Source organism: Musa acuminata, chromosome BXJ3-1 (genome assembly GCF_036884655.1).
Source record: "Musa acuminata AAA Group cultivar baxijiao chromosome BXJ3-1, Cavendish_Baxijiao_AAA, whole genome shotgun sequence".
Classification (NCBI taxonomy): Eukaryota; Viridiplantae; Streptophyta; class Magnoliopsida; order Zingiberales; family Musaceae; genus Musa; species Musa acuminata.
Window position 1 is genome coordinate 44,604,525 of NC_088349.1, and position 17,211 is coordinate 44,621,735.

The 17,211-nt window shown below is 38.3% G+C and overlaps 1 protein-coding gene across 1 annotated transcript; it reads right to left on the reverse strand.

Moving 5' to 3' along the window:
* Nucleotides 1-9,694: 9,694 nt before the first annotated feature.
* On the reverse strand, nt 9,695-16,745 carry LOC135629342 (protein trichome birefringence-like 26). The gene is made up of 3 exons (XM_065136556.1): nt 16,525-16,745; nt 16,155-16,432; nt 9,695-10,625 (listed from the first exon to the last, which is right to left on the reverse strand). Exons 1-3 carry the CDS (start codon nt 16,712-16,714, stop codon nt 9,849-9,851), a joined length of 1,245 nt encoding a protein of 414 aa, XP_064992628.1. The 5' UTR covers nt 16,715-16,745; the 3' UTR covers nt 9,695-9,848.
* Between the last annotated feature and the right edge of the window lie 466 nt (nt 16,746-17,211).

The window sequence follows — 17,211 nt, forward strand, 5'->3', positions numbered from 1 at the left end:
CACCCAAATTTAAATGGGTACCTAAAAATAATCCTCTTTTGTAGACAAACACACAAACTAGGAGCAAGAGATGGTATCTCGATAGTGGATGCTCAAGACATATGACTGGAGATCCATCTCATTTTTCAATGCTCACTAGCAAAGAAGAAGGGTACGTCACCTTCGGAGATAACAACAAAGGCAAAATCATTGGCAAGGGAACTATAGGTAACAAATTAAGTTTTTCTATTAATGATGTTCTACTAGTTGATGGATTGAAACATAATCTCTTGAGTATTAGTCAATTATGCGATAAAGGTTATATCGTTAGATTCGAATCAAATATGTGTATTATCGAAAAACCAAACACTAACATGACTATGATTGCATTAAAACAAAATAATGTCTATACTATCAACCTTGTTGAACTAAGTAATGAAATGTGCTTCTTTGCTCTAAATGATGATGCTTGGCTTTGGCATAGGAGAATAGGCCATGCAAGCATGAAACTAATATCTAAGATCTCATCTAAAGAATTAGTATGAGGGATTCCAAATATGAAGTTTACTAAGGACAAAGTATGCGATGCATGTCAACTAGAAATAAAAACTAGTTTCAAACCAAAAAATCAAATTAGCACCACTAGACCACTGCAATTGATCTATTTGGACTTATTTGGACCAATTGACACAACAAGTCTAGGAGGAAGCAAATATGCTTTTGTAATTATGGATGACTATACTAGGTACACTTGGACCTATTTCTCAGTTCACAAAAGTGATTGCTTCAAGTGCTTCTCAAAATTTTGTAAACTCACTCAAAACGCAAAGGGCTTCATGATTTCATCAATTCGGAGTGATCATGGTGGCGAATTTCAAAACCGTAATTTCCAAAGTCTTTGTGAAGTTAATGGATACAATCACAACTTCTCCACTCCAAGAAATCCTTAACAAAATGGAGTAGTTGAAAGAAAAAATAGAAACCTACAAGAAATGATAAGAACTATGTTAAATGAACATAGTCTATCCAAGTATTTTTTTGCCGAAGCCGTAAATACGACTTGCTACATCATGAATAGGGTTTTAATAAGATCGTCTTCATCAAAAACTCCCTATGAATTATGGAATAACAAAAAACCAAATGTTTTTTATTTTAAAGTTTTCGGTTGCAAATGCTTTATTTTGAATGAAAAGGATGCCTTAGGAAAATTTGATGCTAAATCCGATGAAGGCATCTTTCTTGGTTACTCTTCCGTTTCTAAGATTTTTCATATTTTTAACAAAAGAACCTTAGTTATAGAAGAGTCTATTCATGTAGTTTTTAATGAAATCTCTTATTTAAAGAAAAATGATTTTGATGATTATCTTGGTTTTGATAATTTGAATTTAAATGAACCCCCTCCTCAAAATAGCAACTTGGATGCTTCTTCTTTCGAAATTTCCTTACCCAAGGAATGAAAGTATATGGATGCTCATCCAAAGAAGCTAATTATAGGAGATACATCAAAAGGGATTCAAACTCGCTCTTCTTTCAAGAATTTTTGTGCCAACGCCGCCTTCCTTTCTCAAATCGAACCAAAATGCATTAACGAGGCCTTAAAAGATGATTTTTGGGTCATAGCAATGCAAGAAGAATTGAACCAATTTGAGAGGAATGAGGTATGGAAGCTTGTTCCTAGACCTAGTGACCATTTAGTCATTGGTACTAAATGGGTCTTCAGAAACAAGCAAGATAAATGCGGTATCATGGTTAGAAACAAGGCTAGATTAATGGCCAAAGGTTTCAACCAAGAAGAAGGTATCGACTACGAAGAAACCTTCGCTCCTATGGCAAGATTAAAAGCCATTAGGATGCTCCTTACCTATGCTAGTAGTAATAATTTTAAACTATTTCAAATGGATGTCAAAAGTGCTTTCTTGAATGGTTTTATTTCCGAAGAAGTATATGTTGAACAACATCCCGGATTTGAAAACTCTCTTCTTCCTAATCATGTATTCAAATTGACTAGGGCTCTCTATGGCTTGAAACAAGCTCCTAGAGCTTGGTATGAAAGGCTTAGTTCCTTTCTTATTTTAAATAATTTTACCAAAGGCAAGGTTGATACTACATTGTTTATCAAACACTTTGAAAATAATTTTCTTATTGTACAAATTTATGTTGACGATATTATTTTTGGCTCTTCGGATGAATCACTATGTGAATCATTTGCCAAATGCATAAGTCACAAATTTGAAATGAGTTTAATGGGTGAATTAACTTTCTTTTTGGGATTACAAATCAAACAACTCAGTGATGGTATATTTCTTAACCAATCCAAATATACATTAGAATTGTTAAAATGATTTAACATGAGTAATTCAAAAGCGATAAATACCCCTATGAGTACTTCAACTAAGTTAGATATGGATAAAAATAGTGAAAATTTCGATCAAAAAACATATAGGGGAATGATAGGTAGTCTACTCTACCTCACCGCGACTAGACCGGACATCACGTTTAGTATAGGACTCTGCGCTAGATTTCAATCTAATCCTAAATTATCTCACCTTAAGAGTGTTAAAAGAATATTTATATATCTTAAAGGAACTTCAAATTTAGGATTGTGGTATCCAAAGTCTGATAAATTCGATTTAATAGCTTATGCAGATGTCGATTTTGGCGGATGCAGGATAGATAGAAAAAGTACATCCGGAACATGCCAATTTTTAGGACATGCACTTGTTTCTTGGACTTCCAAGAAACAAAATTCAGTTGCACTATCTACGGCGGAAGCCGAATACATTGCTGCAAGTGCATGATGTGCACAAGTTGTCTGGATGAAAAATACATTAGAAGACTATAGAATTCACTTGAAAAACATTTCCATAAAATGTGATAATACAAGTGCCATATGTCTTATCAAAAATCCGATCCAGCACTCTAGAACTAAGCATATAGATATTAGGCATCATTTCATACGCGATCATGTCCTTAACAATAATGTCGTTCTAGAATTTATTGACAAAAAGCATCAATTAGTAGACATTTTTACAAAAGCCTTAAATGAAGACCAATTTGAATTCATTAGAAGGGAACTAGGTATGTTAAATTGTCCCTGAAAATAAGCTTGTTTGAATGTATTTTTCGAATAATGTCTCATTCTTGTTCCGTTCTTTTATGGAGTTGATTTCATCCTTCTCTTTCGATTCCAAATGATATATTATAGTAATATCTCAACCTATCTTGAGTCAAACACCTCTAAAAATTAAGAAGAGGGAAGAAAGAATTCTTTCTTCTCTTCCGCGGCAAGCTAGTGGTGGCACTGCCAGAATCGACGGTAGCATCGCCTGAGCGCTTGGGCGCCAGGCAGTGGCACCGCTTGTTTTGGCGGTGGCACCGCCCGAGAGCCCCTTTATAACCCGAGGGGTTAGGGCCGACGGTGACACCACCCCCAACCCGTGAGAAACTGTCTTAAACTCTCCCACAACCTCTCTAAATCTTCATTCCAGCATTAGAAGCCTTGGAGAGAGATTCTTGTTGGTCCAAGCTCTCCATCTTCCAAGAGATTCTCAATAAGATAATGGCTCCTAAAAGATCAAAAGGGAAAAGGGTTGAAGGAGATTCATATGACCAAGAACTTTTTAGATCCAAAGAAGTAGCTCTTAGGTTTCCAAACTTCGAAACAAGATGTATCCATAAGGGTAAACACGTTGATCTCAATGAACTAGGAAACCTAGAACCCATTAGGTGGTTTGCACATCTAGATGCCCTACCTCTGCTACAAATAAATGAACCAATCTATCCTAGGTTAGTTAGGCTATTTTATGCAAACTTATATGTGGATAATGATAGCCTAAGTACTTACCTACTAGGGACACAAATTAGAATTTTTTATAATACTATTTGTCAACTAATTGGAATCATTGAAAAAGATAGGGGTTGTTTATTTTAGAGGTAAATGAGATGTCAATACAATCGGAGCAACTTACTCCGAAACCGTCGAAACTATTTTTGCAAATCCTGACCTCGGCATAATACCCAAGAGTTGTGAGCACCTACTGCCCTTTAACTCTAAAATCCTTCATCATATCATAACTAGCATACTATTCCCTAAGCAATTTCATCTTGATTAAATGAGTCAAATAGAAATAAGCACCATGTATTGGATTATGATCGATCAATATAACTGTTTTGGATACTCAATCCGGCAAAACATGCAAGATATTATAGCTAAAGACACTATGTTGCCATATGGAGGGTTAATCACTCGATTCCTACTTGCCCATGACATTTGTATCCCACCCGATGAAGAAACAATTCAAAGTGATCGGTATAACATTATCAATAGAAATTTGCTGAAAAGACTTAGGTGCACATTTAGCAACGGTATATGGGTTAGGCAACCTAGAAGGACTGATCCAATTCCCCCACCAGTAGAACACCCCGAAACACCAATTCTTAGGGGAAATGAATCTCCTCCTCTTAGTCCCTTTGGCGCAGCACCTTCAGCTCCTATTTCATCCTCCGAAGAACTCATTATGGCATAATTGAATCAGATCAAATTACAGCAAGAACAAATTCAAATCTAGCAAATTGAAATTTTGAAGGAACTACGACAAATGAATCAAAAAATAGATGTCATATATCACCACTGTGGCTTACCTCCTAAGGATTAATCGATGTAGTGCTTACCTCCTAAGGATTAATCGATGTAGTTTCTTATTCTATTCTGATTACTCTTAATGTGAAGTTAGAAGTCTATCATCTTCTTTTGAATAAAAATTGAACCTTTGTTTAAGATGTATTGTTAAATTATGGATGTTCGCTGATTTGGTTTTGAATCTGGATAAATATTTCTTGTGAGATTAATTTTGAATGATGAATTTCATATGATTAATCTTTATGCTCACTTCTTTTGATTTTATGATCACAAACTATGTGTTTCAAGTCTCATCTCCTTATTTTTTGTTGAGGACAAAGGGGGAGAAGTGATGACTTATATGACTTATGTGCATCGATAGCATGACTTATATGAATTGCAAAAGCTTGCCTTATATACCTTGCTTGTCTTATATGTCTATATCGCAAGATTGGTTGATCATATGAAATCATTCCTCACATTTATATCATGAAATAAATGTTGAAAATCTTTATCATATTTTTTATCTCTCGTTAAAGTGAAAATTATCTATTATCATTTGACTTGAAAATGATTTTCAATAACTGAAAATTATGAGAAATACAAAGATTCATATTTGCTCATGCTTAATAAGACAATGATAAGTTCAACGTTAGAACTTATCGATTTATGCTTGAATTCAAAGGGATGGAATTCAAGTGGTTTTATCTTCTCACAATATGGCATATAGATAGGGGGAGTTATGTTTAACTCCGTCATCAATTGATTGTCATCATCAAAAAGGGGGAGATTGTTGAATCTCATATTTTGATAATAAAATCAATTGATGGGTTAATTGATCTAATCCATATTATTGAAGTTGAGTGTGCAGGTTTAACTACGACAGCCTAAAAACATAAAGCAAGGATACCATAGTCAAGTTCGATGGACGTTTAAGAGTCCGAAGATTCGTCGGAGATGCTGTCGGAACTAACCAAGAAAGAATGGAGACTTGTCGGAACTTTCGAAAGTCTGCCGAAGAGAACGTTGGAGGTTCCCAGAGATCACCGAGAAGGCTCGACTACTCGTTGAATTCGTTACAAGATCGGGAGCCTGTTGGGAGTCCGCCGGAAGAAACCCGAGGGCGTATCGGAAGTCCACCGGAAGAACGCAGGAAAGCTCGCCGAAACAAAGCTTGACGTTGGCCGGTTAAACACTTGCTTAGAATTATGTTTTTAGGTATGTAGTTCACATGTAATTAGGGTTAGGATTAAGGGACAATCCTATACCTTGGTTAGGGGCCAACTAGGCCCAAAAGTGACTTGGTTTGGGTCGGACGTAAAGCCCAACTAGAAATTTGTAAGGACGGGCGATGGAACCGCCGGACTGGGCGATGGCATCGCCTAGCACCCGAGACCAGGCGGTGGCACAGCCACCAACAAGTGGTGGCACCGTAGTACGCTTGCCTGACAAGACATTGACAGGCGGTGGCACCGCTAGTCTCGGAAACCCAAGAGAATTCAAAATTTGGAGCCCAAATTTTTATCCTCTTGGGGCCTATAAATACCCCTCAATTCTCAGTAGAGAATATACCTTTTGCAAAGCAATAGTTTGAGATAAGAGCCTTAGAAAAGTCTTAGCAAGTCTTGTTTTTCAAATTGCTTGAGTGTTCACCTCCTCCCATCTTGTTGAAAAGAATTATAAGAGTGTGAACCATTTGTAAAGGTTGTTAGAGGGGTATTAGTCCTTCCCCTACAAAGAGATTTGCTAATGGAAGTTGAGAGCCTCTTCGAAGAAGGCTTCGCAAGTGGATGTAGGTCATTTTGACCGAACCACTTTAAAACTGCTGTGTTATCTGGTTTGCATCTTACTCTTGCCATTTACATACTACAAACTTCTTTACGTAGTCACTATGCTTCCATACGCTTCTAAGTTATCAAGCTTCAAAATCGGTTTCAATCAATATTGGTTTGTATCGTACAGAAGATTTTTCCAAAATCGAAGTTTTAATCCGCTGCACTAATTCACCCCCCCCCTCTTAGTGCCGCTCCGATCCTAACACTATCAAGGTACCATCTCTTGCTCCTAGCTTGTGATGGTGTATGTCTCTACAAGAAAGGATAATTTTTAGGTATCCATTTACTTTTGAGTGCCTCAAAAACTAATCTACATTGTTTATTATGTTGCATAGAGTTTATTATGGTTCTTTTAGGAACCCAAATCAGTTTGTTCGGGCTAATTTTCTTGAATGGACAATGATACGTTTTATGTCCATATTTGTAACAAAAGTTGCATTTGCTTTGGTGTCAAACATATAAGATAAGGCCTTTTATAAAGGTGGTTGGATTTTGGTGAGGACTTCTCACAAATCCGATTCCACTTCTTTTGGGAACGTGACCCTTATTTGTAGGGATCATATTCAAAGACTTGCTACCAACCTCGAATTTCTTCAAGGTGTCCTTAAGTAGCAAGTTCTCTTTTTGGAGAGTTTCTATATCATGGCATTTTATACATGGAGCTAAACTATCATGATATTCAGTTTTTAATTTATCAAAATTACTAATAAGACTATCATGCTCCTATTTTAATAATTTATATTTTCTACTAATTGTTTTGCATTCATCAAATAAGTTATGGAAGGCATTTAATAATTAATCAAATGATAAATCTACATCAATTAAATTTGTTACCTCCTCTCCGATGGCTATTAGGGCATAATGAGCAACTGGCTCGGTGTTGGACTCCTCTTCTTCGGACGCACTTGAGTCATCCCATGTTGTTTTGAGTGCCTTCTTCTTTGATGTACTCTTCTTGGCTTGGGGACAATCACTTTTGTAGTGTCCTGGCTTTTTGTACTCGTACCAAATAACTTGGTCCTTTTTGGGTTCAAATTTATTTTTTGTGTCATTTTTAAACTTGTTTCTCTTAATAATTTTTTTGAATTTCCTTGTTAGAAGTGTCAAGTCATCGTCATAGTCCTCGTCACTTGAGTTTTCTCTCAAGTTGTCATCTAAAGTTCTAAGTATCATATCCTTCATGTTCTTTGGAAGGATGTCTTCTTGCTCTTCATGAGCCTTGCAAGTCATTTCATAGGTCATTAATGACCCGATTAGTTCTTCAAGAGGGAAGTTGTTTAAATCTTTAGCCTCTTAAATAGCAGTGACTTTAGGGTCCCAACTCTTAGGAAGGGATCTTAGAATATTATTTACGAGCTCAAAATCTAAAAACTTTTGCCGAGTCTTTTTAGACCATTGACGACATCCGTGAAACGGGTGTACATATCGCCAATAGTCTCGCTCAGTTTCATTCGAAAAAGTTCAAAAGAATATATCAAAAAATTGATTTTTGACTCTTTCACTCTACTTGTGCCTTCGTGAGTCACTTCGAGTGTATGCCAAATATCAAACGCGGTTTCACAAACTAAAACATGATTAAACTTATTTTTATCAAGTGCACAAAATAAAGCATTCATAGCCTTTACATTAAGAGCGAAAGTTTTCTTCTCCAATTCATTCCAATCAATCATTGGAAGAGAAGACTTCAAAAATCCATTTTCGACAAGATTCCAAAGTTCAAAATCCATTGAAATAAGGAAGATCCTCATTCGGGTCTTCCAATAAGTGTAGTCTGTCCCATTGAATATAGGTGGACGTGTAATAGAGTGGCCCTCTTGATTTCTAGCATACGCCATCTCTCTTAGGTTTTAATCCGTTTGATAGTTAACCCCGCTCTAATACCAATTGTTAGGATCAAGAGCACTAAAAGGGGGGGTGAATTAGTGCAGCGAAAAACTTTCGACGATTTAAAATGACGTTCGTACGATAAAATCGTTTCCGACGTAAAATCGTTTTTGGAAACTTAACTTGAAAGCGAGTTCATAAAGGAGTGCAACAAAAGTAATAAGTAAAAGCACGTATGGAGGTTTGCAGTAAGGTAAGCAGCAAGAATAAATACAAACCAGAGAGCACCGTAATTTTAGATCATGGTCTTGACTCCAGCGTATCTCCTGCTACATGTCTTACTTCTATCATAATTAATCATGTATACTTATCTCAACATATGGATTAGATAACAAATGACAATTGACTTCATCATCAAAATTCGAGATTCAACATTTTATCTAACAATATTTATTGATTTTATATAATGAATGATGATACTCTTAGTGAATCTAGTCATGATTTATACTTTATAATGTGATTCAATGCATTAGATTCAATGGTTTTATACATCAAAACTAAGTGAGTCTAATCATGATTAATATACGTAAGATTTAACATTAATAAGGTCATTTAATTTTAGGAGTATGAAAACTAAGGACTCATAAGTCCGTCGTATCTCTTTTACCTCTAAAGTTACGTTCAATTTCTTGCGAGTCTAGGGTTACATCAATAATCAACCGAACATATAATCCCTTATTGAGTACTATATACAACGTATGGTGCACCTGCAAAATAGGATGGTACAGTGGCTGCACATTGCATGTTATCTAAAAGAGTAAACGCAGACCAACAGTGTGGTTGATATGAACTTGCGGGTGCACAGTCTGATTCAAACCCAACACGTGAAACTTGATTTGATCGCGTTAATTTGGACGCAAGACCATCTAATAATATATTTGATTAGAAACTTCAATCATTGACGAGCAAGATCTATTACTTTATAATCTTCCTATTTTGTAGAATGTAATAAACTCTGGTCTCAATTTAAATTAGAGCACTGATTATAGTGTGATTTTTCTAGAAAAAATTTATATTTTTTGTATTTTTCAATCCGTGTTTCCCATTTTATTTTTTTCAAACAGCTCTCACTTATAATGTTTTGCAAGGTTTATATATATATATATATATATATATATATATATATATATATATATATATAAAAAAACTTATTTTTTGAGTGTTGATTCTATGAGCACGAATTGTCATCGATTGATTTTATAATAGATTATCTTGAAAAAAAATAAAGCAAATTAAATAATTTGGTATGCCTTTTATTCTATTTTCTTCTTTTAGACAGAATTGGTTTGAGTGACAAAATTGGAACAGATCGACATGATATTAACTATTCTAATCAAAATTGAGCTGAAATCATTAATATCCAAAAATGGCACTGAAATCATATTGACAAGGCTAGAATGCGTAAGCCATTCCATTGACATCATTCTCAAGCAGCAAAGCGGTGAAGAACAAGAACACCACTCGTTGGCACATAAAGATCACGCCATATCTTATTCCACTATCCAAACCTAGGAGAAATCATCTTCACAACATCAGAAAGCAGACCTCAGTTCTTCATCGCCCATCAGAATCTCCATAAGCATGTCGTTCCAGGTATCAATTGCCCCAGGCAAGCACCAGTGAAGGCAGTCGTTCTGTGGCTTCTTGCTGATGTCCGGGTGGATTCTCCTGTAGGGTCCTGGATGCCCATCTGGCCTCAGAGCGGAGAGATGGTAAGTGTCAAGCAGGCTCATCCTCAGCCCACTCCTCACCCCTTCCTGGAACCCCTCCTCCTCCACTTCTCTCATCACAACATCCACTGGGTCAGCAGCGTACTCACTCTCCTTGTAAGGCTTCGTTCTGTTGCAGATCCCCCCACTGTACCACATCCCATGCTCGAAGTGGGTGGGAGTCCAGGTCCTGAGAACCACCAGGGGCTTGTGCTCTGAGCTGCTCACGAAGTCGAACACAGATCGGAGTGCTCTCCGAAAAGAGTAGTCCATGCCAAGTTCCCTCAGGTTCTTCCCCGCGCAGTAGTGGCAGCCGACGACTGTGTTGTTCTCCCAGAATATGGTTTCTCTGAGGAACCACTGGCCACCAGAAATCATCACGTAGTCGTACTTGTGGTATTGGCTCGTCCAGGTATCGTCGAGGACGTCGAGATAAAGCTGGATGTGGTTTTTTGAGATGGCTTGCGTAGATTTGATCAGGAAAGGAGCCCAAATCAGCCCCAGTGTGACGTTGTGAGAAGGCAGGTGCCATGTTTTGGTCTGAAATGTTTCGTCATGGTAGACCAGCACAGCTTCTTCCTGTTGGGTCCAGCCCATAGGCTTGGATAAATTTGGGCCATCAGTCCAAATCAAATAAATCAAGAGAGAAAGAGCAAAATTGAGTGAGAGGACAGCGTGCACAGCGAGCGTGAGCGTGCAGCGTGCACAGGGAGCGGGCAGCGTGCACAGTGAGAGTGAGCGTGCAGCTTGCGGCGTGCAGAGAAATAGAGAAAGAAAGATTAAGTTTCTGAGTTTTCTGCTTGACGATCGGTGGCCAAACGTTGTCAGTTTCGGCCCAAATTTTATGTGGAGAATCCTTGCAGCAAACTCTACAATCCTAACGGTGTTGATCTACAGTTTACCCTCTCTAAGGTACTTTCCTACGATATCCACTCCGTGAGACCTAGAATTCTCTTTTGAAGAGATCCATCTAATGAAGATATGCTATTCTTGAGCCAACATCTATGATGTTGATGTTATTCTGATCCTCTAGTTATTCTAGAGAAGACATACTGTAAACCTGTTATCATTATTATTGATAGTGGAAGTTTGAGGTGGACTACGGTCCCGTGATTTTTCCCACATTGGGTTTTCCACGTTAAAAAGATTTGGTCTCACTGTGTGATTGATTTATTGCTCTATTGTCTATGCTGTGCTGATTGATTTAGCATTTTGATATCAAGTTGGTATTTTGATGAGGAACCTATTTTGATACACAAAGAGGGAAAAGAATTATTCCGCATTAACATGTTTCTTCCCAACAAGTGGTATCAGAGCAACATGTTGTTTGGTGCTAGTTTTCTTGTGTGATTGAAATGGAGTCAGATGGTATGATTAAATTGAACTCATCAAATTATTCCACTTGGAGGCGTTTGATGGAAGATTTGCTCTATTGCAAAGATTTATATAAGCCTATCAAGGTTAAAGATAAACCTTCTACTATGGACGATGAAGAATGGGAAGTTCAACATAGAAAAGCTATTGCCTATATTAGAAGATGGATGGATATAAACTTGCATGAGCATATTTCAGATGAAATCAGAGCTGATGTTGTTTGGCAAAGGTTAGAAAATCTCTTTGCGAAAAAGACAGTGGGAAATAGAATTTCTCTCCTTAGAAGGCTTATAAATTTGAAGTATAAAGATGGTGGTGGTAACATTGTTGAACACATAAGCCTATTTCAGAGTCTTGCAAACAAGTTAGTTGCTATGAAAATGAATATAGATGATGAGATGCAGGGATTATTACTTCTCAGCTCTTTACCAGAAAGTTGGGAAACGTATGTTGAGACTATTTGTAACTCCACGCCAGAAGGGACTCTAACCATAGATATGGTTAAAGACAGTTTGCTAAATGAAGATGCCAGAAGGAAAGAACAGGGTGAATCTTCTTCTAGGGCATTTGTTACTGAAAAACAAGAAAGACGTGGAAGAAGTCATAGCAGAAATCCATATGGTTATAGAGGAAGATCCAAGTCTAGAAGAGATATCAAATGTTTTCACTGTAATAGGCCAGGTCACATGAAGAAAGAGTGTAGGTTTTGGAAGCGAGAACAGAATGAAATGAAGAAAAATGAGAAAAAGATCAATACAGTTGCTGCTGAAGGTAATATCACTATTGTCTGTGATGAAGGTTGTGTTAGCCTTGTAGCTCAGGACAGTAATTGGGTAATTGACTCTGGTGCTTCATTTCATGTTACTTCTCATGGTGATTTCTTTAGATCTTATACTGCTGGTGATTTTGGTAATGTTAGAATGGGAAACAATGGTACATCTAAGATTGTGGGTATTGGAGATATTTGCTTGGAGACCAGTATTGGGAGCAAATTAATACTCAAAGATGTAAGGCATGTTCCAGATATTCGTCTTAACTTGATATCTACAGGTAGACTTGATGATGAGGGTTTTACACATTATTTTGGTGAAAGTAAATAGAAACTCACTAAAGGTTCTCTAATTGTGGCAAAAGGAAAGAAGATTAACTCTTTTTATATCATGGAAGCTAAGCTACACAAAGGAGAGATTAATGCAATTTGAAAAGGTGAAAGTATAGATCTTTGGCATAAGAGGCTTGGACATATCAACGAGAAGGGACTTCAAACTCTTGCTAGAAAGCAGTTCTTACCAGAGTTGCAAGGTACATCTCTTAAATCTTGTGATCATTGCTTAGCTGGAAAAACACATAGAGTTGCATTTCAAACATTTCCATCATCTAGAAGATCTGATGTTATTGATTTAGTTCATACTGATGTTTGTACTATGCAAACTAGAACTCTTGGAGGTGCTCTTTATTTTGTTACTTTTATTGATGACCATTCTAGAAAAGTGTGGGCTTTTGCTTTGAAATCCAAAGACCAGGTACTCGATGCTTTCAAGGAGTTTCATGTCAATGTTGAAAGAGAAACTGGTAGAAAGCTAAAGTGTGTTCGATCAGATAATGGTGGCGAGTACAAGGGTCCTTTTGAGAATTATTGCAGGTTCCATGGTATCAGGCTTGAGAAAACAGTTCCTAAAACTCCTCAGCAGAACGGTGTGGCAGAAAGGATGAACAGAACCATTGAAGAAAGGATTAGGTGTATGCTTTCCCACGCCAAGTTACCAAAGTCATTTTGGGGGGAGGCTATGAGAACTACAATTGACCTGATAAATCTTTCTCCATCAGTTCCTCTGCAAGGTGATGTTCCAGAGAGAGTATGGAGAGGAAAAGATATATCTTATAATCATTTGAGAGTCTTTGGGTGTAAAGCATTTGTGCATATTCTCAAAGATGAGAGGTCCAAGCTTGATAATAAGGCAAAAGCATGTATCTTCTTGGGATATGGTCATGAAGAGTTTGGGTACAGATTATGGGATCCAGTGAATAAGAAGATTATTAGAAGCAGAGATGTTGTGTTTCTTGAAGACCAATTGTTTGATGATGGTGATAATGTTGAGAAGCCAGAAACCTCTGTTTATATTCCTTGGAGTTTGGGTCCAATTCCTTCACCTGTAGTTCATGATGATCATGGGGGAGATGAACAAGAAGATTATGGTGAGAATGTAAGTGATGATACACCTACAGTTGATGATGCTGAACCAACTGAACAAGCACCTCCACCACCAGTTGAGATTCCATTGAGAAGATCCATTAGAGAGCGACAACCCTCTACCAGATATCCTCCACATGAGTATGTTATGCTTACTGACGGGGGAGAGCCAGAAACTTACCAATAAGCTATTCTACATGAGAATAAGAGTGAGTGGGTTAAAGCCATGCAAGAAGAGATGAGATCCTTGCTTGAGAACCATACCTATGACTTGGTAAAGTTGCCCAAAGAGAAGAAAGCTCTCAAGAATAAGTGGGTTTATAAATTGAAGACTGAAAACAATAGCTCACAACAGAGATACAAGGCACGACTAGTTGTGAAAGGATTCAGTCAGAAGAAAGGTATTGACTTTGAAGAAATATTTTCTCCGGTTGTGAAAATGTCCTCTATCCGAGTTGTTCTTGGTTTGGCTGCCCGCTTGAATTTAGAAGTTGAGCAACTTGATGTAAAAACAGCATTTCTTCATGGTGATTTAGAAGAAGAAATTTACATGGAGCAACCAGAAGGTTTCAAAGTCAAGGGAAAAGAAAATCTGGTATGTAAGCTTAAGAAAAGCTTATATGGACTCAAACAGGCACCTAGATAGTGGTACAAGAAGTTTGATTCCTTTATGATGAGCCAAGGGTATGATAGAACCACATCTGATCATTGTGTGTTTATAAAGAAATTTTCAGATGATGATTTTATTATTTTACTGCTATATGTTGATGATATGTTGATTGTTGGCCATGATGTTGGAAAAATTGAAAAGCTTAAAAGAGAGCTAAGTAAGTCTTTTGCCATGAAAGACTTAGGATCGGTGAGACAAATACTTGGCATGAAGATTCTTCGTGATAGGAAGAAAAGGAAGATTTGGCTATCTCAGGAGACTTACATTGAAAAGGTTCTTGAAAGATTTAATATGAGTAAAGCCAAAGTAGTTTGTTCTCCACTTGCAGGTCATTTCAAACTGAGTTCGAAACAATGTCCTACAAGTGAGAAAGAAAAAGAAGAAATGTCCAGAGTGCCTTACTCATCTGCAGTAGGCAGTTTGATGTATGCTATGGTTTGTACTAGGCCAGATATAGCTCATGCAGTTGGAGTTGTTAGCCGATTTCTCTCAAATCCTAGAAAGGAACAGTGGGCAGCAGTGAAATGGATATTAAGATATCTAAGAGGTACTTCCAGGTTGTGTTTATGTTTTGGCAGTGATGAACCTGTGTTAGAAGGCTACACAGATGCAGACATGGCAGGTGATACTGATTCCAAGAAGTCCACTTCAGGATTCTTGATGACATTTGCAGGAGGAGCAGTCTCTTGGCAGTTTAAGTTACAGAAGTGTGTTGCTCTATCAACCACAGAAGCAGAATATATAGCAGTTACTGAAGCCTGTAAGGAAACTTTATGGATGAAAAAGTTTCTACAGGAATTGGGCCTGAAATAGGAAGTATATACTGTTTACTGTGACAGTCAGAGCGCCATTCACCTCTCCAAGAATTCAACATATCATTCTAGATCCAAGCATATTGATGTGAGATATCATTAGATTCGTGATGTGCTTGAGATGAAAGAATTACAGTTGGAAAAGGTGCATACCAATGAGAATGATTCAGATATGTTGACAAAGTCTTTGCCTAAGGAGAAGCTTGAAGCATGTAGACGAAGAGCGGGCTTGGTACAGCCCACCATATGAGCTGGAGGGGGAGAATTGTTGGATCCAGCCCATATGTGGGCTTGGACAAATTTGGGCCATCAGCCCAAATCAAAGAAATCAAGAGAGAAAGGGCAAAATTGAGTGAGCGGGCAGTGTGCACAGCGACCGTGAGCGTGCAGCGTGCACAGGGAGCGGGCAGCGTGCACAGTGAGAGTGAGCGTGCAGTCTGCGACGTGCAGAGAAAAGAGGAGAGAGAAATAAAGAGAGAAAGATTAGGTTTCTGAGTTTTCTGCTTGACGATCGGTGGCCAAACGTTGTCAGTTTCGGCCCAAATTTTATGTGGAGAATCCTTGCAGCAAACTCTACAATCCTAACGGTGTTGATCTACAGTTTACCCTCTCTAAGGTACTTTCCTACGATATCCATTCCGTGAGACCTAGAATTCTCTTTTGAGGAGATCCATCCTATGTGATGAAGATATGCTATTCTTGAACCAAGATCTATGATCTTGATGTTATTCTGATCCTCTAGTTATTCTAGAGAAGACATACTGTAAACCTGTTATCATTATTATTGATAGTGGAAGTTTGAGGTGGACTACGGTCCCGTGGTTTTTCCCACATTGGGTTTTCCACGTTAAAAAGATTTGGTCTCACTGTGTGATTGATTTATTGCTCTATTGTCTATGCTGTGCTGATTGATTTAGCATTTTGATATCAAGTTGGTATTTTGATGTGGAACCTATTTTGATACACAAAGAGGGAAAAGAATTATTCCGCATTAACCGGTTTCTTCCCAACACTTCCACCTGAGAACGGAGCAGAGAATTGAAGTCTCGAAAGCTAAAACTAAGGAGTATCAGTTGGAGTACCTCGGAGAGAAGGCAAAGCAATGACTCCATCTGGTTGCTTAAGACTGAATCACCCACAAATCCCAAGGATTTGTTCCTCATACGATTCAAGAACTTGTTTGCGTCGAATCGAGGCAACTCACAGCCATATGGCTTCCACCTCCAGTGAAGATAGCCAGTGTCAGGCCGGCCGTTCGTCAAGCAGTCTTGAAAAGAAGATATGAAGCTGCAGGTTGAGTTGCTGTAAGCTGGATCTCGAGCGTCAGGGATCCACTCTCTGGAAGAAAGATCACATTGTACTGCATGCATCACCGTTTCAAGAATTGCATTCGACGACCTCGATGGATTTGATCTAACAAAAAAGCATTGCTTCGCGAAAGATGGTAGGTACCTGTCGAAGCGTTCATGGCCAGAATCTCAGCATTCTCGGAGGAGGAGGTGTCAGCTGTAGCTGTGTACAAGAACGGTTGGTAGGACAAAGCCATGATGAGCGAAGACCCCAAGAGAATAACCAGGAACTTGCACGCACCATCACGGAAGCCAATGCATGGCTCTGCTTCAGGCTCGACTTCCTTTCCCATGGCTGGCTGTAGCGTTATGTTTCAAGGACAGAGGAAGAGAGCAGGGATACTTAGCTGAGGACTGGTTGGCTGGCTTATATCAAAAGGAAAAGGGTAGGAAAAGGGAGCAAGAAACAGGGGAGGATCTACCTCTGTTATTTTGGTTGCAGATTTAACGTGAACAACTATACAAAAATCTGCATGCGCAAAGCGTGAGCAATTTGCGTTCTATTTCTTACAGTTTGCCCAGCGAGGCAAAAATGTCTCAGAAACTGGGCCTGCCACCGACTGAAGTCACATGCGGCTGTAATGCTGGGCCTTACAGTTCGCCCAGCGAGGCTATTACTTTCATGGCTGTAATGCTGTGTTCTGAGTGCAGAGGAAGGGAAGAATGCGTCAACAAAGGATTGGTTGGTGGGCACATAAATATAAAAGGTAGGATGGAAGGGAAGAAACCAAGAAAAGGGAGTATGGAAGAGCAGAAGGAGGAGGAGGATCTCTCTCTCTCTCTCTCTCTT

Coding starts and splice junctions, on each gene's coding strand:
- LOC135629342 (XM_065136556.1), bottom strand. CDS start 16,714: ATGGGAAAGGAAGTCGAGCCTGAAGCAGAGCCATGCATTGGCTTCCGT. Junction 16,433..16,524: donor GGCCATGAACGCTTCGACAG/GTACCTACCATC, acceptor TGATGCATGCAG/TACAATGTGATCTTTCTTCC. Junction 10,626..16,154: donor TGCTTTGCCTTCTCTCCGAG/GTACTCCAACTG, acceptor AATTTATCCAAG/CCTATGGGCTGGACCCAACA.